This window comes from Calidris pugnax, unplaced genomic scaffold (genome assembly GCF_001431845.1).
Source record: "Calidris pugnax isolate Ruff unplaced genomic scaffold, ASM143184v1 scaffold44, whole genome shotgun sequence".
NCBI classification, from domain to species: Eukaryota; Metazoa; Chordata; class Aves; order Charadriiformes; family Scolopacidae; genus Calidris; species Calidris pugnax.
This window is the reverse complement of record NW_015094506.1, coordinates 45,337,567-45,359,585: the sequence shown is the minus strand read 5'-3', so window position 1 is coordinate 45,359,585 and position 22,019 is coordinate 45,337,567. Positions and strand designations below refer to the sequence as shown.

Below are 22,019 nucleotides of genomic sequence, written 5' to 3'. Positions count from 1 at the left end.
AAAACTAAAATGCACTTTAAAAGTTTCATACTGAAATGGTATTGCCAATAGCTGTGGAATTATTTGCACTCTGGTATAAGTGCTCAGAAAATGGTTCTCCAAAACGTGAAAAAGTGTCCTAAAAATGGCTTCAATAAATTTTAAAATACCAGGTAGCTCAATCAGTATTCTAGGAAGCACAATAATTATAACCACATTTTTATTACTAAAAATATCCATTACACTACAGGCACCCAGACACCTCAGAGAACCCATTTAAATATATATAGCCAGTCCACATGGCCAAGCTCTTATCCTCTCTCCCTCAGTCTCTCTCTCTCCTTTTTTTCCCCTTGATGATCGTAGTCTTGCTTCTTATATGAAAAAACTGTTCCTCTTCAGTACTCTTCACCCAGGGCCGTAAAACTCTACTCAGCCACTTGCCCAGGGCCATTTGACAGCTGAGTAAAATATTATTAGTTTTTTCATTAACATAAGTCATCATGGTAAAGGACAAGGAGGGTAGATATTCTGAGCTGGCAAATTTTCATGGCAAGTTTTCTGATAGAATGACCTTGCTCTTCCATTTACTTTCACCAGACAACTAAATATTTAGCAATATATGCAAATTACATCAGTGTCCTCCTGTAAGATGCACAAGTAAAAGTGTAAAAGTTATACTTTGGGACACAGATTTTCATTAAAGGCTTTAGTATCTCTCTCTATGTACTTATTGGCTTCAAGGTAATTTGTAGAACAAGCATTTTTTTTGTAGCTTCCTTTAAAATCTGAACATCAGTTTTTTCTACACCTATTCTGCTTCCTCTTATTCAAGAGAAGGCAGTTGAGCAAGGAACATTTCATATTGGTTGTCTTATTTCCATACAGAAAAGAGCATAACAGAACCACAAGTGTGTTTCCCCAACATTTCTCTCACTGTTGATCCCACTAAATGATTTTCACTAAATATGACAAAATACTGAAAAGTACTTTGCTTCTGTAGATGCCCTGAAAAGTCAGTGGTGTGAGAAAGGCGTGCAGTCCCCTTTGTTCCTCAGGGAGGGAAAGGTTGTCTCGGCCATGTTAGTAGACACCAGAGAATCCACATGACACAAGACTTTTTGTGTGTTCCAGCTGCAGGAAAAGCCCCATTCACAGCTTGCACCTCATCAGATGAGTACTAATCCCAGCTCGAGACACAAAGCCACAGGGAACCATGCTCATAAATTTCCTACAGTGAACTACTGGGAGAAGGGAGCTGTTTGTGGGGGTGTTCCCAATTCTTCTTTCTGTTGGTAATGGAAAACCCTTTGCTTTATTCAGTAGCTTCTTGACATAACCACTTAAGAACTTCCTATCCTACACAGTTATGACTATCATATATGAAACTATCCCAGCAAACAGGGTCTATCCTTCAAAAGTAATAATACTGTGTGATTACAAGCAGATAAAACTTCTTGTTGTTGTTATTCACAAACAAAATTGTATTCTAGTTTCTGGGAGAAAATCACAGACTTATGCTGTGCCTTACAAATAATCTCCCCTCCCAAGAATGGTAAAAAATCAAATTATGAAGGTATTATATGTAATAAAAAACACCCACTGCATCACCAAGAAGAATGGGATGGGAATAAAAGAAAGAGAAGGTATGGGAATGCACCCTGTGTTGCAAGAGGGCACGTGGGGCCGGTTAGGCCCATGCAGGTCTCAGCTGTATATTCAGACTTCTCTAGACCAAAGGTTTTATTCTGATGTAAAGGTAAGCCATCTTCTGACTTTGACCCCATTGTATGACAGTAGCATTTAAGGAAAGTCTAGGAGAAATTCACTTATTATTGACCTGCTTTTCTCCTCCTTCAGATGGGAGGAAGAACTGCAAGCAGCAGTGAAGCTTTCTAAGAAGAAAATTAAAAAAAAAAAAAAAAAAAAAAAGCTTTTTTCCTGAAAACAGAAGGTTCCTGCCCATATGTGGATATAAAGAAAACAAAACTCCCTGAGGACTCCCAAAATTACAGCTCCTGCTGTATCAGACATTACTGGTACTTCACCCACCAGCAGGATGCCAGGATCCCCTAGAAGTCCTCTGTGTGAATTAAATCCCTTTTCTTCAGCCCACAATCCAAGGAAGAAGAGGAAACCCCCAGCACAACAGCAGATTTGTACCCCTTCTGCACACCTTGAGATTCTTTGTTGTTTCCTTGTTCACTAAGTTCTAGGTCACATCAAATCCATACAAAACCTCCATCCTACCAGCTAGACTAGGAGGTCCCTCACACATTGCAATCCAGTTGGAAGAAAAGCATGTAGACCTACATCATGAGATAATGTTTTAATTACTCTTTATATTCATGTTCTGCTGCAGAAGGTACAGTTCCTGGGAGTGAGCAACGTAGTATGTCTTGCTATGGTGAGTTCATCTCATTGTCCATGGCTTTTTTGGCTAATTTTTTTCAACCTTTAAATAATGATATATCATGCACCATGTTTGTTTTGTATTTGTAACAAAGTCTCTACAGACTTTGCACCACGCCAGCCTCCAGCACCAGCCAGAATGGACACAAATGTTTATTGAAGAGCCATTTGCTGCCTGCTCACCCCCTTCACTAGGAAACACCTTCTGAAGGCGTTTTTAAACACTTCTACAAAATCTTAATTTGAAATGTATCTCGTCTTTGCACTCATTGAGAATAAGTTGATGTGTCAGTTGGAGGCTGGCATCAACCATTTTTGGATGATTGGTTTCAAATCCTCTAATCAGCTTACCGTCCAAATAATTGAGCTGTGTGTTGGGGAAGGCCCTTTGAGGCGCGAGTGAAGACATCCTCCTTCCAGCCCGGGGGCAAAATTAGAGCTGTCATTTCCAGCCCCCCACATTGCCCGCACTTCCCTGCAACAGCCAGCCAGAAGCTGCTTCACTTGCCCAAGAGTACCCTGACACCCAACTCCCTACTGCAGGTGTAGCTAACAGAATCATGAAACACTTTTTCTAATAATTACTCATTCACTATACATGCAGATTTGCAGCTAAGATTTAGATACATAATTTTAGTCCATTTTAACCCCTACTAAACTACCCTTACCAGCCACTCCACAAAACAACAGGAGACACACTGTGATCCTCACAGAGGAAGCCCAGCTCACAAATGATATATATAGCAAGGAAAATACATATATTAGCATGGGCTAGAGTAATGGATGGAGATGGAGAGTTTCTACGTGCACAGGCAACCCCCAATGGGATTTAAAATGAGGGTGGCATCCTGTAGGGTGATCTCATCCCATGCTGTCCTCGCTTAAAAGGAAAAAATTATTGCTTACAATAGGGATGATACAGCTGCCACCTTTAGCGCTCCCTTTCTGGCCATCCCACCTGCTGCAAAGCCCCCTCAGGAGGGTGAAATGCCAGTTTGCAGCAGAAAAAAAGGCACTGACAAAGTTCACTCATTCCCCTTGAGCTCACACCTCCCCTGTCTATACTGTCCAGGACACCTGCCCCTTCCATCCCCCTTTCACAGCCCTCCCTCGTTTCCAACAGCTAAAGAAGAAATGGGTTGGGAGCTGTGTTTTTCTCTTCCCTCACAAACTAGCATGTCCTGGTTTTTATATCTTCCCTTTATTATCTTCCTTTTATTATCTTCCCTTATTTCCTAGTTCTCTGTAATTACATATTGGGACATCAAACGGTGAAGCAGGGACTGCTTTTGAAGCCTTTTATAATTAGCTTTTCTATTGTGTCCTCTAATACCTCCTCTGGCTTTAGACTTACTTTTTTCTGTTCACAACCTCCTGAACATATGGTGGTAAATATGCAGCATGCTGTGAGCTTCACCTGGAGTCTACTTACAATATATCTGCAATGTAAATAACAGACTTCGTGTCAGTCAATTAATCACACACCAGTGGTTGGCAGAGGGCAGGCAGATTGCAGGAAGAGAAAACGGAGAGTGGTGTCTTGATCAGTGTTGGACTCCAAGTATTAAATATTACCTAAGCCAGCATGCTTATGTGGCATCACTGCTTTTGCTAAAAATAGTCTGTTACAGTTGCATTAGATATTGTTTGAGATCATAACGACTCGATTCAAGGCCAAATTCTCCACTGATCAAGACCAGTTTGACAACATTTCACCCATTGGAATCATGATCCCATTTCCAACATTACAGAATATAGCCCAAATGCAAATTTCATAGAAAAATTAAATTTAATTTAAATTGATCCCAGGATGATGCACAAAATGTAAATGTTGCCATTCCAGTAAAAGTGGTTTTGCTAAAACTAATTCAAATGAATTACTTTACAGATGTGTTTTATTCTTGTTTTTGCAAGAATGCATATGAGCAAGACAAAGTACTTTGTTTACCTTACTCACTTTATTTAACTCAGGGGATTCATAAGCATATCATCAATTAGAGTCGCAAACAAATCATTTTATGTTTAAAAAAAAGGACTCTCTACTTCAGTAGAGCTTTTCTCACTTGAAGATCTCAAATGATTTTCAGCTCTACATTTAAATCCTTGTCATTCCCATGGAGGAAAAATGAAAATATAGAAATAAATCACCTTATATTTAAACACACTTGAGTGGAGCACGGCACGGAAGTTAAGACCTAATAGGAAGAATATTCTTAACAACAGCAAAATTCTCATTGAAGGCAAAGAAATAACCTGTTTATGGCTGAGATTCTCCTGTGCCTCACTGTACCTGGCCCCGGACTCACCTCTGCCTGTGTTGGTACCCAGGAAGAGCCTTGCCCCAGGGCTGGCTTCAGGTGAGGGTACTAACAAGTGCCCTCAGCCACCTTCCACCCATCTTAGACCACTGCAGGATGGCCCTACAGGTCTCCAGAGGGTTTATGTTATCTCCCTCACCCTATTTCTTCTGACACTTTATTCCCATGGGGATCACCATGTCCTCCCTTTGCAGCCACAGAGAGAGCCCTTTACAGAAAGCTCCTCTTCAATCAGTAGCCAAAGAAAAACTTCAGGGACTAGAGCAAACTTTGGCTTAAAAGCCACTGACTTCTGATAGTGACCAGAAGAACTGGTAACGTGTCCAGGACAATAAATCATCTCCCAGATATGACTAGAAACAGAAAACCAACTGCTGCTCCCAAGGGCTTTGCTGCACGGGTGGGAGCAGAGGCATCCCGGAGCTGGGGCACCCCTGTCCCCCCAGGGACCCCCACTGTCCCTCATTCATACCCCCCCCAATGCAGGGGGCCTCTCTCCCCATCACTGCTAAACTCTGCTCGGCCGGGACAGGGCCACACAGTTCAGCAGCCACCAGGCCATCCTGAACGTGGGCCAGCCCCCGGGACAGCCAGGCCCTGAGGCCCAACACCCCAGGGCTGGGATCCATGGAAAATGCCGAGTCGAGTAGTTTTTATTTGCAGTGGGGAAATAGAAAGTGTTTCTGATGGGGATCAGGGCCTCCTTGCTAAATCCCCCCAGTGTCTGTAGGGCATTGCAGAGACTTACTGAGGCCTTCCTGTGGGGGCATGTGCAGTGTCCCTCTCTGCCTGCGTTCTGCTGGGGTTAATAAAGAGCTGAGCTCACCTGATGTCCTGGTTATGGCTGGGATAGGGTTAATTCTCCCAGTCAAGTTGGGAAGCAGGCTGGGGATCCCAGAGTCCTGTTGGTGACCCGGGTCCTATCAGTGAGCGAGCAGTGGCACCATAATAGTGTTTGTACATTCCTCTGTCAGTGTTACTGTTGTTGTGTTCTTGTTCCCTTTGTTGTTCTGTTAAACTGCCTTTGTCCCAACCTGCGAGTTTTGCCTTTTTCTTCCGATTGTCCCCTCAGGGCTGGGGCTGGGGACAGGGGTGGGCTGAGAGAGCGGCCTCCTGGTTCTTTGTTGGCGTCTGAGGCCACACCAGGACGCCTGACCCCCTTCAGTTTCCATGAAGGCATTACCCTGGGTCTTTTCCCTCTGCTGGCTACCGATTTCCATCAAGCTTTCTGGTATCATCTAGCATCTTTGAGGAGAGTGCCTTAGAAAAGACCCAGTTCACATAATTTTGCTTCAGGGACAATACCTTTATTTGCCAGCATAAGCACACAGAAAAGGCAACCGCACCATAGCGATGTGAAGAACGGTTATTTAGTGTACGGGCCTATAACACCTTGTTAAGCCAATGAAAATAGCACCAAAGCAGCAGAAACAATAAATACACAGAGGCACATTTTAATACTACGAACATTACTATGCAGTGGTCCCAATAACAGGAGTAAAGGGACATGTAGGTGTCTAAAGGATGGCAGCTCTTGTAGATATGTAAAAGCTAGCAAAGTTCATCTTTTAAAAATATTTTAGAGAACATGGTTTTGAAGACTTTAAATGGGTAGTGCAAAAACCATATGCAGCCCCAGGAAGGGCCAGGTTGTGCATTGAGCTTACAGCCCCAAAGGAGGGACAGGCGAGGCTATGTCCCCAGCCTGTCCCCAGGACAGGAGGTGCCCCATGGCACAGGCCAGCTCGTTAGGGATGTAGGGCAGCAAAGCAGGGCTCATAGGGGAAGCAGGGCTGTGGGTCAACATCAGCTCTGCCTCCGGACAGACCCGCCATTTCACACTGCAGCCCCCACTGGATTCAATTAAGGGGCTTTTTTCTTTGGACAGGACTTGACCAGGGAGCAATGCTTGAGTCAGAAACAAAGACGAGCCCCGAGGCAGAAGTTCTTATTATATTTCTAGGTTAATTTATAATCACAATGCTTTTACTCTTAAAAGATAAAGTAAGTAAGATGGCGTTGTGATTAAGGTGCAGAATATCTAATTTAAGAGGTGCCTGAAAGGAAATCAAGGAGTGCTATCTATCAGGAAGATAACTGTAGAAGGATCAAGTCTTCCCCCATCCTCACTATAAATCTTTCACTGAGAAGAACTACTAGGCTATAAAGAACAAGAATTACAAAAAAATTAAAATGAAAAAGGAGACATGTTAAACACTACCTAACAAGCTTCATGACATGAGCACAAAAGTCTCAAATTCCATGTCATAAATTCAATACCATCAAAAGATTTAGCTACTAAGTCCTTAGAAACAGTACTGTGTAAGTCAAGCGCAATATTGAAAGACACTGAAATATTTAATATGTATTAAATATTTTAAATTCATAAATCTTATTCACAGAAATATAACAGAGGCATCATCAACCATTTTTTCCCTTCCATTTTTTTATAGGTGTGCCACAGTTTCCGCAATTAATAGATGGCCCAAACATTTACAGAAATTGGATGAGCCAGAAAACTGCTCTTATGGACATGATTGCATGCAATCATTATGCCTACTCCAATAAACACATCCAAATATGCCAAGATTAATACCTGTATATGTCTAAATTACCACTTTAAAAGAGATTAAGTTTAAAGCATCCCACCTATTCTCAGAGGCAGCATGCAGTGATTATTCCTTACAGGTATTTTCATGGGGAAAATACCTTGTTCAAAAGTACTGAATGTTGTGATACTGCCATATGTAAAACCCTCTCCTTTTAGTTTCACATTTAGGGCACATAAGCCTTTATTTTCCGTTTAAATGTACTAATCTTCTTAACGGTATAATCAAGCCTCTAATATATAATATTATCAGTTTATATTTAGAAGGAATAACCGTCACGTTAGTGGTGATGGACATATCTCTCCATTCATCTGACTGAATTACCCTGGATAAATCCCTTTCTCCAATTCATTTCTGCAGAGACAGCAAGCAGCTTTATTTTATTTAAAAGCAAATCATACAGTTGCAAGATATTTATAGTTAATATGTAAAAATCCTGCTTTAAGTTTGAGAAACGTTTTCTTTCTTCCTCCATTTCTCACAGGGAAATGTTCTGGTTTGCAGCTTTTTAAATAACACAGGATTTTGCAGGCTACAAATTCAACAAAAGGTATTCCTACAGTGAACAAGTCACAAAAACTTAAATTATGTTTGCATCCTTCCACAGCTTCATGTTCTTGGAAAGTAAAAATAAGCCTGAGCCATTGGGTACATTTAAGTAAGTTTATATTTAAGCATATCACAGGAGTCTTTTTTTCTTTAAGCAGAACTGGGAGATTTCCCAATAATTCTTAATTCCTGCCCAATATATAGCTTTTTACCACATAAAAGATGCCCCCACCAATACAAAATCTAAGCCAGATCTAAGCCACAGAAATGTGGGCTTCCTGGGAGATATTAAAGGGGGATTTTTCAAACACCAGTTGGGCTGCCTCTTGGCATACGATAAGAATTACGTTAGGCCTGCCATGACACAGAGAGTAAGCATAATCAATAGCTGCTAAATACCCAGGATCCTGAAATATATTTTAAGATCTGTGCCACTCCACTCACATATATTTCCTTGCAGCTCCTCTTCTGACTCTGAAAAGCACATGAAACGATTAGCCACCCAACACGTGTGACTATTTATCTCAGCAGCAATCCGATTGCCAGCAACAGAAAAGCTCAAGCAACAAAACAGCCAGGTATATAACAAAGATATCATGGAATATGTTCTTAAGAGTATAATTAAAAGAAATTTGTTATTATACTTTCATTATACCTAAACATTTCCATTTGTTCAAGAGGAATAGATGAAATGTGGTGTGTTGTTATAAGTAATTCCTGGTTTGCCTCAATGGTAAATATCTATACAAGGTACCAGCAAGTAAAACCCAAAACTAAAAAGGCCACCAAATTCTGGTCTAGCCAGTTACAAAGGCATCAACCTCTCTTTATATCACAGCACAGTGTTCTTGACGTAAAGAAAGCACAAAGAAGATGATTCCCCTCTAATTCAAATTCATTACAATCACTCTGCATGCTAAACATAATAAACACATGTTAAATTCAGCAGAAAAGATGAGAACTGAACCGGCACGCAGCTGGAACATCACCCAGATCGTTTGACTGGGGCTTTTTTTTCCTACTGATACATCTGCCTAGCAGTCTGGGGGGAAGTTACTGGACGGAAGCTGTCGATTCGGCTAAATTCTCTGAGCAAGGAGCCCAGCTCTTTGAAAGAGGAGAGAAGAGGGGAATAATCTGGTAAACTCAAAATCTGTCTGCTCCCTCACGCATGGTCATCCCTTCTGCCTCACTTTTCTTCACCTGGACACCGGGGTCAGGCTTGGCCCGATGCAGCAGTGCCCCGGGAGGGATGGAAACTGCCATCCACATGTTTGGCTTGAGGAGAAAAATTAGGAAAATTTTCAAGCAGAGAGTAGTTAAAGCTTGTCCTGCTGCCCAAAGCTCTCGTCTCATCACTCGTATTACATGATGAGGATCCCCAGGCTCTGTGGGCTCTGTGGACCTTTCACAAGGACCACACTCTTCCTCCACCATGGGGTGTTAAAAGCTGGAGCACTCCAAGGTATCAGACAGAACATGCAATTTTTGTTTGTCGACAATTTGGCCAGACTAAAGATTTGAGGTACTATGCTTACTAGCACCTGTATGAGTTCTGCACCTTGTACAAAATCTACATGCTCTAGAGAAAGTACATCAATTAGAAAAAAAAGTCTCCCTGTCTCTGACTGTTTGCATGCAGAGAATACCTGGTAAGTGCAACAAATGGAAAATGTTGCAAATAGAGGGAGAATTTGCTCTCTACTGTAATCTCACTAACTGGGAAAAAGGCACTTAGGAGTAGTTGGACATTGGGGTTTTGGGCAAGGTCCCAGAAGAAGAGTATCCAGTGTGTAATACGCTGCTGCTCAAAGACAGTTTAGAGTTTAAAAAAACAATTTGTACTAAGAAAACAGCCAGATGCCATCGCATTGGCTTTCCCTCGGTGATGAATGGCATGAAAGCTCCCTAACATCTGCTACCACTTGATGAAACAAAACTTACATCTCTTTGAGTGAAAAGGTCCACAGATGCTCACTGGAGTAATCCGGGCTGCCTGAGGCTGGGGAGGGACCGGTGCTGCCAACCCCAGCCAGACCCTCACCTTTTCATCTCTGCTGGTTGAGGCAAATTCTGCAAACATCACAGCTCCGCCATAACTCCATTATACGCCATAACTGCATTAACCATAGGTTGAAGAAAAAGCAGGGCAACGAGGAACACAGGGGACCATTTCCCTGAATGAAATAAACCTGCATCTTTCAAAGCCAATTTCCACATCTGTTCATTTCTGTTTGAAGTGGACAGCCCTGTAAATATTATTCCTTGAAAAAAGGTAACTGTAGAGAAAAGAAGGCCTATTTGTCTAGTTAAATGAATGCCAATTCTATAGATGCACTACAACAGGTTTTCAAGTTCAGAAGCAGAAATGTCCTTTAACTGTAGACATCCAGGAGCCAAGTGACAGATCTCCTCTAAGCCTTTTTTACTGAACACTGAATCAGGGAAAAGATTTCTGCTGAAAAAGAAAACTGAACAATGACTAGATGTAAAGGAAAATGTGGCCAACATATATATCAGAAGCCACATAGCAACTGGAGGTATCACAGAAAACACTGGTTTGTTACCTTGGAAATGTCAGTATTGCTACCAACTGCACTTGGGTGCCTTAAAGAGCGGATGATTATTCTGTAATTTATTTTGGGAACAAACGTGAGGGGAGTGGTGCTGGTTATTTGTCTGAATCAGATCTGTTCAGTGGCCGGAAATTAAATGGTCAACTTGTCAGAAGTAGAACTGTTCGATTTTTGGTTCAGTGACCAAAATGAAAAGAAAAAGAAAGAAAAAGAGATCAGCTTGGGTTAACATAAAAGGAGAAGTACTGAGGGGTTTAGCACAAAAAAATAAATTAAAATATCAGTTAGGTCAATATGAAAATCTTCAATGAACCCAAAAAAATTAGATAAAGAATTTTGTTCAAGCAGAAAAGTCTCATTTCATTTTCTGATTATGCAGCTAACTTGTTTTTTTTCTTTTTCACAGTCAGTTTCACAATTAAGATACTTTTCCAAAACAAAAATCAAAACTATGTTTTGAAAACATCAGTAATATATTTCAAATGCTTCACTTCCCCCGTTTTCCTTTAAAACATTTACCAAACTTTACTCAGATACATTATCAGTTTTTATAGTCGCAAAACCAGATTTTAAATGAATTCAATTCAAACATGGAAAGTCCTGCTGAATCAATTCTAAAGTCTTGTGTCTCATGCAGGAATGCTATCAGCTTGACTATCTGACAGGGTATCTATCAGTCATCAGCAAATCAATTATAATAGTTGGAAAGCATAAAAATGTTTGCCAGAGGTTTTTGATCTTTGTACTGATCAGAATGATGTTCTGAAGGCTACAGTCTTTATGGGCCAGAGTCAGAAGTGCTCTACAAAAATATTTAATGCTGGAGTTTAGCCAGAGACCCTTTGTTTTTCAAACGTACTAGGACCTTTTTTTTACAGCACTGTATAGTACTGACTCTTTAATTTTAATACCTGGAATCTCCACACACTGCACTTTGTTAAACCAGGATCTTTGCCTTGGCCAGTTGTGCTGTTTTGTTTCTCTTTGCAGTTCTTGGTATCGATAACCATTTCATCCAGTGTCCAGATGAATGTGTCTAATTCTGGAAGGAGGGTTGTTCTAGCAGCACATTTCCCCTGTGAGATAGGAACACTGGAAGATCATTGTGGCCTGGAAACCACAGCTTGTTCAGCCAGAAAGATAAATATTATCTATATTTCTTGTTCTTTCCTATCTATTGTATTGTCCTGGGAAGCAGTGGGAAAAGTGGAAGGCAAACGGCAGAGACCCTGCCAAGCCCCATGACGTGATGGATGACTTCTCACATCCCAGGGCCTGACACGAAGAGAGGCCACAAAGGGTCGTGCTGCTGTTTTCAGATGTTAAAAAGGCCAAGCACCTACTCATCGCTTTCATTTCTAGCACAGGAAGAGCTTCCCCATGTAGGACCTGCACAGGCAGACCCAGCTCTGCCATGAAGTATTCCTCTGCAACAACATGGGCAACTTACACAGGAAAGCTGCTTTTCTGTGTCCTTGCTAACTCATTTATGAATATTCTACCAGATGTGTTGAATGCTGTGACATCAAAGTACCTCTCAGCCACAGAGAGAAGAATATTCCCAGATTTCTCTAAGTCTTCTGGCCAGCGAGTGTTGTCTGCTCTCTCTTTTCCCTATTCCTTCCCTCCTCTCCTCTCCGATGTACACAGCACAGGGACAGACTGTCAACTTTCACAGTCTCCTTATACGTTCCCAGGGAGCACCCTACATACACTACCTGTGGACAATCAACACACAAATCCCTTCAAACCCAAGCTGGGGCAGGGCAGGAACCTCCTGTGGATGCGATGTGGGAGGACGAGGAGAGAAAACCAGTAGTTGCTCCCAGATGCATGTCTGTGCATGAAAAGGAGCTGGCTTGGTGGGTTCCTCTGGACAAACCAGGGTTTTCCTTCTCTGCCAACTTTTGATCATCTAACTGCACTCTTGAAAGTTACATCAGGGGGATGAAAGAGGGAAAGAGGGAAACGGTGAGGCCCCTTACACTGTGTGGTTTTCACCAGCTGGACTGCTCTGTGTGCAGCCACATGATGGCCAGGTGCTGGAGTGGGACAAAGGATGGGGTGCCACCGTCTCACCTACAGCAGCAAGGAACAATGAGCTGGACAGTAGAAGACACAGCCACAGCCACAGACAGAGCTGAGGTTGGCAGGTAGACCCTCTTCTTGTCTTTCATCTCTGTCAGGTCATACCCATTTATTTACAAAACTATCCTTCAAGCAGACACAGGGAGGAATAAGTAACTCTGGCTAATCTGAGGCAATCATAATTTTGCTAAGCGTGGTGTAAGAGCTTTTAACATTTTGTCTCAGTCTGGTTTATAACTCAGTCCCCTCGGCCCCATGCGTGCAGCCCTGCCTCCTGTGGGAAACGAGCAGCTACAATCCTGCGAACCTGTGAGTAGATGCCATTCAGGGAACACACACAGATCTTCAGCTCGATCTCAGATGATTAATCTGCTCACCCTGCTGAAGAAGAGCAAGGGTTTCCCCTACGTTGTGTCTTGCAAAACCAGAGAGAAACCAGCGACCGCCCTGCACGTCTGCATGCCCTGAGGCTTCTGCCTCAGGAAGAGACACAGCAATAGTTTTCTGCATGGCTTCACAAATATTTCCGACACCTAGTGAACCCCTACACCCAGAAGGCTGGGCTTATTAATACACCAAAACTAAATCAAATTTTACTCCGGGCATCTCAAACGAATACTCTGAACTGTCCCCTGGAGCTGCTCCCTTGTCTAAGTAGGCAGACAGGAGAAGGGGAGGAGGAGTGGGGCTGGAGGCATGTGGGGCCACCATCCATCTGATGTCCTCCCCTGCTGGCACCAGCCCCTTCAGCAAGCAGGTGGGGACAGGCTGTCCCCAAGCTTAGCACCCACCTCCCTCTCAGGGAGCTGGGCAAAGCATCCCCCCAGAGAGGGTCTGTGTGGGGCACTGGTCCTGTTGCTGGGCTGGATACACCCCACGGTGCTTGTCATCCTAGGACATGGGAAACTGGGACAGCACTTGGACACGGCACTGAAGCACTTGCACAGTGTGGAGAGAAACCTACAGCACACACAGTTTTAGGAAGCGGGTCAATGAAGAAGTCTGAAAGAAGGGTTTTTTAAAAAACTTACGGTAGCGTAGGATAAAACTTGCTCCTGAAGGGAGATGGATTTGTCACCTGCTGTCACTCAGGGCTCTTGCAGGTTGAACTTCAACAGATGCATGCTGGAAAAGAGCCATTGATTTCACCCCCCAAGGAGATGCTTGTGAAACTCTCGCAACCAATATTAATATCAAAGTGCCTAGAGAGGAGCAGAGAACAGCCTCCTCTGTTTTGTTCCCAGGATGAAGAAATATGGCAGGAAGGACCTTCCAAAGACTGTGAAAAACAGCCTCTTCTTTGCAATAAAAGCCTTTGGGAAAGTGTCTGAACTCCTCACCTGCGACTTTCACAAACCACTCATGTCCAGTCCCCCGACTCGTGTCCAGTCCCTCCAGATACCTCCTAGTTTCTAGACTGGGATATTCACAGAATAGGCATTGCCTACAACAGCTGGTGAGGAAACACTACAGGGTAGCACCCAGGAATGTCCTGATTTCCTGGGAAGACCAAAGATCCCACCAGGATTGAGGGAGAAGAGTAGAGGGTGCTGGGGGCCTTGTGGAGATCACTACCATCATGCAAAAACCACAAACATCAAGCAGTCTCCCCAAACATAAAGCCATGCTGGTAGCAGAGGGCCGAGGGTGGATAACCACCAACTACACCAAGGGAGTCTGGAGTGCCACAGGTGATGCTGTGGCCAATGAGATGAAAAATGAGCCCACAGGTGCCTCTGCCTGAAGCTAAGCTGAACCCAGCTGCCCGGGAAACCCTGTGGTGCCCAGAAGGCATCAGCTTCTCCAGACGGTTGCAGGAGACAATGGCAGGGAGCCTGTGGCGCCGTGCCCGGCCATTGGGTGCCATTTCCAGCCCCAGCCAGAACCTCTCCAGCTGCAGAAGGACAGGGTAATGCCTGGTCCTGTACTGTGGAATAAACAGGCACAAACCCTAATGCCCGTCTCAAACCCTGGTTCTCTGTCTAAAAGGAGGACATACACCTCTCTGACTTTGCCTTATTTAAGACAAACAGTGAGAGATACACACAAAAAAAAAAATCTTAAAAAAAAACCACCTCCATGACCCTGCTCTTCCCTTTAGGAAAAAAGTAAATTGTGTGTTGACCATGGGAGGCATCTGAGCACTTGGGGGGGACCTGGGAGAAGGTCCCACGGGTGTGGACCAGGGGGATCTCTGTCTCCATGACACCAGCCCAGCCTGCGCCGTGTGAACTGCGTGACACACGCTATGACTTCCATTTTCCAGGACTGACCTGAGGGGAGGGGGAGCGGAGGAAGACTGCCCGGCTGAGAAGAAGGCACCGTCCAACAAACTGGGAAGGTCTTTTTCCACAAGCAATCCGTTCTTGGGCTTTGATAGATGTTAGAAGTTGCACTGTCAGAGTCTGTCCTATGTTTATCCCAGGGGCCAGTCACAACCTGAGGGGGTGGGGGGGGCGGGGGGAGGAGGAATTGGGAATTACACAAATATTCCAGCCACACATTTGCGCTCTGTGCACCTTTCATGCCCGATGAAAAGGCAGGAAATGTTAACACAAAGAAAGGAAGCATGTTAAAAAGACTGAACCTTTCATCGGAGACTATTGAAATTCTCATAACAAGGGCTGGTATGAAAGGTTGCTTATTCTCAGAGGTAAGACAGTGCCGTTTCCTTCCCTCCCCGTGCTGCAAACACTCATGACAAATCTAAACCACAGCTGTAGGGCACAAGACACACAAAGCAAATAAAGATTGCATCTGAATCCCTCTCCCTTGTATCACCACGGCTGTTATCAGACTGAAAATCATACTTCAACCAGTCAATGCGCAAATACTGCGATGCTGTGCTATAATAAAGCGCTACAGTATTTCAAAAGCAGTGGCCTTCAAAAATCCAGATCAAGGGAACAATAAGGAAAATGAGAAATGCTGCCAGTCTGACAGTCTCGCCCTACTCTGCCTAATGAACCCACATGGCTTTGGTGGAATAATCAATGCGGGAAACATTGGAGAAATGTACTACATGCCACCACGGCACAGTAACCCACTTATAAATCATTTATTGGTCACCTTAGGTCTTGAAGCACAATGTTCATACTGTGCTTTATATATCTCTATTGATATCTAATTACAATTTACAAGACTTTTTTTTTATTATTTTTACTTGAAAGCTTTCAGTATGGACAGATTTTAGCAAGTAATTCCACAGATAAACCATACATATTAAAAAATATCTCCTTTAAACTCAGAAAGCAGAAAATAGGTGCGCTATCCCCACCGAAACAGCATTTTTGCACCTTTTCACCGTTTCCTTCCTTGACTTCGATGCTGGGCGACGTGCTACGTTGGGAAGGTCCATGCACACACGCCAGCCCCCCCACACCGAGCTCTGGCCTCGGATGGTGCACGCACTGAAGCAGAGATCATCTCTTTAACGTACACAGACGTGCCCAGCACAGCCTGCCCTACACAGACCAGTAATACCAACAATACTGTTTCTGTCCTACAGTCAGATGTCACCTGACAAATGTGGGTCACGCCAGCATGCCGTGCTGACTTTGATTTCTGTTATTTGGGGCAATCAAGCCTCCTTTGCAGGGGGGGAAAGCAGCCCCCTGATGGGGGGAGAAAGGATTTAACCAGAGATTACATCTCTTCTGCAAATTTGCAAGAGAGGCTCATTTAGGCCTTTGTGGACCTTCTACTTGCTTTCATCAATCCCATGCCTGACCACATCTACGGCTGAGCCATCTGCTGGCTGCTGATTTGGCCCACGAATTAGAGCGATGACAGCCGAACCCATTAAAATTTAACATCTTCCCCAGCGAAAAATGGTTTGTAAGAGGCTGTCAGCTGTGACCTTGCCTACCTTTTTCTTTTAAGGTTGGCGTCCTTTATCAGTTTCCGGTCAAGAGATTTTAAAAGCACAACCCTTTAAAATTTGCAAAGACTTACCATAAGAACTCTGGGGCCAGACGAGCTTCAGAAATACAGAAAATCCATTGGTCAACATCAAGATTTAGAAACCCACATTCACCCCAAAATGTGCTAGAGTACAGCTCAGATCTGGCGAATTCAAACTAGAGACCATCTGAGGAACAGGTCACGGTACTCGCAAATCAGCCTCGCTTTTCCAAAGTTCAGTTTATGCAAAAAAATCCTAAATACAACAGACACAGACAGCGTGCACTGTGGGGACCTTGGTGGATTAAGACATTTTAGTAAATGCTGGTCCCAGATGAAATTGTTATTTGCTACAAATTCCTTATGCAGCTGCAGGATGTTGCTAAGGTCCTCAGAGGAAAGAAGAGACTTGAACACCAAGGGTTTTCCCCATTCTCAGTAACTCCCTTTTCATTGCTACCTATTGCCAGTCTCACATGTTTAATTTAAGTGGCCCTTAAGGTTGGGGCTAACCCCTGGACTCCCATGAACAAAAATTTCTACACACACCTTCAAATTAAAATGAAAAATTTGGGAAGTCTCCCTTCTTCCGAACATTAGAGGTGGGTGTAAGTAGACGAGAGAAAGGTTTTGAGGGAATATCCCACAAAAGACTCAAAAGCTGACCTGTTTGTCGGCTGATGTTGGAAAATATGGACTGAAATCTGCTTTTCTGGAACCAATGCACCATCACCTTCTGCACACTCTACTTCTGCTGGCTCATGAAAGGCTTTCTACTCTTTGACATAACTGGTAGAGAAAGTATCCATAACTGAGTTCCTGCAGCTCGGGGATAATCCTGTTTATACCTCAAGCAGCATTGCTACTTGCTCTCCAGTTATTTCTCTTCTCCTCCCTCACTTTGAACCCCCAACACCTTTTTATTTTTTAATAACCTGAACAATAAGAATTTACAATGAAAATACCCACCAGATCAAGCGGGTATCAGAAACAGAAGTAACCCTAATGAAAGCAGATACCAAGTCATGATCTGTGTTTCCTAAATACAGCAGCTAATTACAAAGGTGGAATTGGCCAGACCTTAAACAACTTTTTATCGGTGCTGAAAGAGTGTGTAACTACCACTTAAAATAGTTGAAAACTGTTTTTTACAACCTATCAAAGCAATGGTTCCAGACAATATACTGTATATCTAAGAATAGTAACAGTCATTGATGGAAACTGATAACATTTGGGGACTGAAGGTTAATCCGTTCTGGGGGAAAAAAAAAAAAAAGAACAATGGAGAGTGAAATAGAAACTCAAGTCTCATTAAAGAAAACTATTTTAAGGGCAGAATTATGAGTTTTAACATCAATCATGGGAAAACAGCTCAAAGTTGTTCCTAAATGATCTAAATCTGAAACCTTGGAAAAAAAGCACTGTTTGCAGTGAACAGCAAAAAAAAATTTAAGGGAAAAGGAAAAATACAGTATAAAGGTAATCCATTTGTATTGTTTAAACACTTCAAATCTGACTTCATTTTTAGGTTTCTGCAATTAAGGGCAGCGAAGACTCAACTTTCAGTCAAGTTGATCCTTTGTTCTTTATGCATTTCCAATGTACTTATCTGTCCATAAATGATGGTACATGCTCTCAGCACTGAAGTCAAGTTGATGGGGATAATCAAAATTGACCACAGACCGGAAATAAGCCCAAAAGAACTTGTATTAAAAATTTCAATATACTGTTGTTTGATTGGGGTTTTTTTTTCCTGAAGAAATTATGTTCTGCTCTATAGATTACAGCGGAAAGCCCAGGAGAAAAACAAAACAGGATCACTGCTACCCAAGAGCAAAGCTCTGAGCAACCCAAGGGGGCCTGAGGCAGGTCTCCAAACACAGGACCACCACTGGGTGGGAAGGAAGCTGAGCAGGTGCCTACGTTAAACCGGTGCACGCTTTGTCAGTTGGCATCTGAGAAAGTGCTTAAGTGCTTTTGCCAGCTCAAGGACTTAATTAAATTTGAAATAAGCTAATTCAAGGAATAAAAGTCTGCCAAAGGTAATAAAATTGTTTACCAATTTATCAAGTCAGCCCTGTATATAAAAGAGCATATTTATATGCAGCGGAGGTCTGGCCCTATTCAATCAGTGAATGCATTTTTAAATATTTACTGATTACGGGAATAGGGCCAAATCTGGAGTATTTTTAAGGGTTAGGGGAGAATCACTAAATCCCAAAGTATCTAATTTATCTATGCAAAGTAGGGAATATTAGTGCCTTGGTTTTACTTATGAAATTCAGAGGCACGGGGAAAGTAAGTGCCGGGTTCAGTGTGTCAGCAAAGCCACTTGCAGAAGCTCCTGTGCTCGCCTGGCTCCCAGGAAAGTGGTTTCTGCCCCGGATGCCATCCCTCTGCTGTGGTGTGGGGCAGCGCAAGGGACAGTCGGGCAAAGGGGGCACAGCCAGTGCCACAGCTCCGCTGGCTGCAGGGTATCTAAACAAACTAACAGAAAGTTGCGGGCTTATTTTTTTAACAAGAATCTTTTCTCCTCCAGCCCTTGGCGTATGGTTTCCTCCCGTTCACTCCTCTTGGAACTCGTGGGTGCTGTTGTCACCTGTCCCCCTTGAGCGAAGGGGCAGGGAGCGCAAAGCGGGGCCTCACCGCAACTTGCCAAGAGTTGGAGCCGTGTATTTTAATACGCTCTCCGAGCAGGGGAATTCGCATTGGGCATATGCAAATCTCCCTTTGTCTTGTGCTTCTGTACTGCATCTCAAAACTCCACCTCTGTGTCCCCACAAGACCACCTTTAAAGTTCCGTTTTTAAATGAAAAATGCTCAACCGGTGCAGAATGGCATTTTCCAGTAACGTTAAACTGCACTGTATAAAAGCCCAGATTGCTTCAAATTATTTCTTCAGATTGTATACTTTTGGGTTTTTTTCTTGTGCTATATTTGACATTGATAATTGTTATATTTAAAAATATTCAAATGAGATTTTTAAAAAAAAACCCAACTGAGTGAGCGCGCTCAGCTCAAAGACCTGTCTGCTGCGCTGTGCATGGCAAAGAAGCAGTGCCTCCTGCCTTGCTCTGGCCCAGGTAAGTGTTTAATCAGTGCACGAAAATGAAAATAAAATAAAATAAAATTACCATTGCAAGTTAGAAATGAGAGAGGAGCGGGGCATTACCTGCCCCTTGTGCTGTGCAAACCAATTTGTTTCCAAGTTCAGCCTGCCCACTTTCTTCTGCGTCCCTGAGAATTAGCATGACCCTTTGAATGCGTCCGGTTTGTTCATCCTTTCTTACTCCATCCTTTACTAAAGGACACCCTGCCGGGCCTTGGCTGCCGCCCCCGGGCCAGATGTTGGCCGCTGACAGCGGTGGCACCACGGGCAGAGCAGCGCCGGCCCCGCTTTCGGAGGGAAAAGCGCAACCCCGGGGGGATTTCAGCCGGGCGGCGGGACGAGCAGAACCGCCGGGGGAGATGCCCCTTCCAGCATCCCAACCCCCGACGGGCCCGGGCACCGTGCGGGGCTGCCCGCGGGGACGAGACGCGCAGGGCGGCTGCGCGGGGGCGCGCAGGGCCGGGGAAGAGGCGCGCAGCCGGGGCGCAGGGGCAGCGGTGGCTCCGCGAAACCTCCGGGCGCCCCCGGAGAGCGAGTAGGTAAAGAAAAAAAGAAAAAGAAAAACAAAGAGGCAGAGAGGGGTATTCATTTTGCTCTGTCAGATGCGAAACAGAGACGGAAAATCCACCCCTGGCTACCTGAAGGGTCTGGCGCGCAGCTGGGGCGTTTCTCTGCGAGCTGCTATTTGAAAATTCAAACACCCTTTTTAAAAAAAGGGTGAGAAGCAGAAGAGCGTCCCCGGTGAAACGCACACATCCCTGCTCCGCACCCTGCAGGGCCGGGGCAGCCGGGCAGCCCCTGCCCGCATCCCCGCCCGCATCCCTGCCCGCACCCCGCAAACCCCTCTTCCCAGACCAGCAACGGGGCTCGAACACCGGCTGCGGGCTGCAAAACGCGGCAGCAGCGAGGAAAGGGGGCGATTCTCTTATCTACGTGTCCGAACCATATTTTTTTAAAAAATCCAGCGTTAAAAATTGGGCTAGATGGAAATCCCAGCTTCCTTTTTCCTCTGCACGTTTGCGGTTCAGCAGGTTGAGTGCAATTTAACTGATCTGAGGCTGGAAGATGTGGGGCTCTAAGGAAAAACTGAACCTGGTGAAGTCATATAATTTACATAATTTACATACGTCGTTTGTTAGAAAGGACACCAATATTTTAGAAGGAAAACTTTTACATTAATTTGGTAAAACCATACTTCTAAAGACAAAAACTTCAGGACCCCTTAGATCTTGTGAAAATGAATATTTGATGTGTTTGTTTTTTTCTGCCTTTACAATTAAAAAATCAATTAGAATATTCACATGACTCAACGATTCTGTAATTTACCTAAAACTTAAATTGTGAGCTGGAATATATCCAAGTCAGAAGTTTAACTCCATCTTTAGCCAGGGACAAATTACACAGCATCTGTTTCTGAGCAAGGCGTTTAAAATAAATATTCCTTTTTAATTTTCCTGACTCTTTAAGGCTTGCTGCGGAATTAGGTGTTATTATGTAGCCTTGCAAAACCTCGAGCAGACACAAAGGGAGAAGCAGGAGCAGTGGCTACACCTTTAAGCGGTCTTCCACGGGTATGAATTAAAAAAAACCGTTTAACGCGTGAAAGTTTTCTGTACCGAGCAATGGGGGTGAGGCTGTGGAACGCCACAGCTGCTGGTTTCCAGGGGCACTCTGCCGCCCAAAAAGCAGCTTTCCGGAGCGGGCAGCAGCCCACCTGCCTGCGAGGCCGCCCTGGGCTGTGCCCCCACCCAGCCCATCACCGAAGCCAGGACCCTGCTCTCCTGAACAACTTCTCCTGCTCCATTTAATTCCCCTCCGCCTGGGCGTTTACAAAACGCTTTACCCTACCCCAGAGGTGCTTCATCGTTCCCAGGCACCACCTTCCATCCCCAGAGCCACCTGTGAGCCCCCGACCCAGCGCTCCCGCCCGCGGCTCCTCCATCCCCTCCGCGGGGAGCAACAGGGTGGCTGCCCCGGCCAGGGCTGCGGGGCCGGGGGGCGGTCGGGGGGGTCCCTGCGAGGACACGTTTCGGTGACCCGCGAGCGTCGGCCGCCAGCTGCGGCCCCGCACAGCCCCCGGGGGAAGAACGGGTGATGCGCCGGGTGCCAGCCGGGTCCCGGAGCCACCCAAGTGGGGACGGGGACAGACTTCCAGCAACTTCGGAGGTTTGTGGATCCGGCCCTGGGCCGGGCGGGCGGAGGGGACTCGAGGTTTCCTCAGGCTCCGGGCTGCAGGGACCGCACCAGGGCGGGGTGGCGGTGGCCGGCGGTCCCTGCGCCCGGGGCAGGTGAAGAGGGTCCCGCCGGGCGGCGGAGCCCCCTCTCCGGGGCTGAGCTCCACACGGCGGTGGCGCTTTTCCTTGCCCCACCTCGCCCTCCCCTTGCGCGGCTGCGGGGCCGGGGTGCCGCTCCGCGGCGGCGGGACCCTTTCCCCCCGGGGCCGCCCGCCCGCCCGCCCTCCGCGGGGGGGATGCGC

The 22,019-nt window shown here is 44.9% G+C and overlaps 1 protein-coding gene across 1 annotated transcript in view; it reads right to left on the bottom strand.

Moving 5' to 3' along the window:
• The window catches only part of RELN (reelin), a 295,055-nt gene extending 275,370 nt beyond the window's left edge, over nucleotides 1-19,685 (bottom strand). The window contains exon 1 of the mRNA XM_014963370.1: nucleotides 19,607-19,685. Coding sequence (XP_014818856.1) covers nucleotides 19,607-19,685 — 79 coding nt within the window. The remainder of the gene's footprint in view (nucleotides 1-19,606) is intronic.
• Between the last annotated feature and the right edge of the window lie 2,334 nt (nucleotides 19,686-22,019).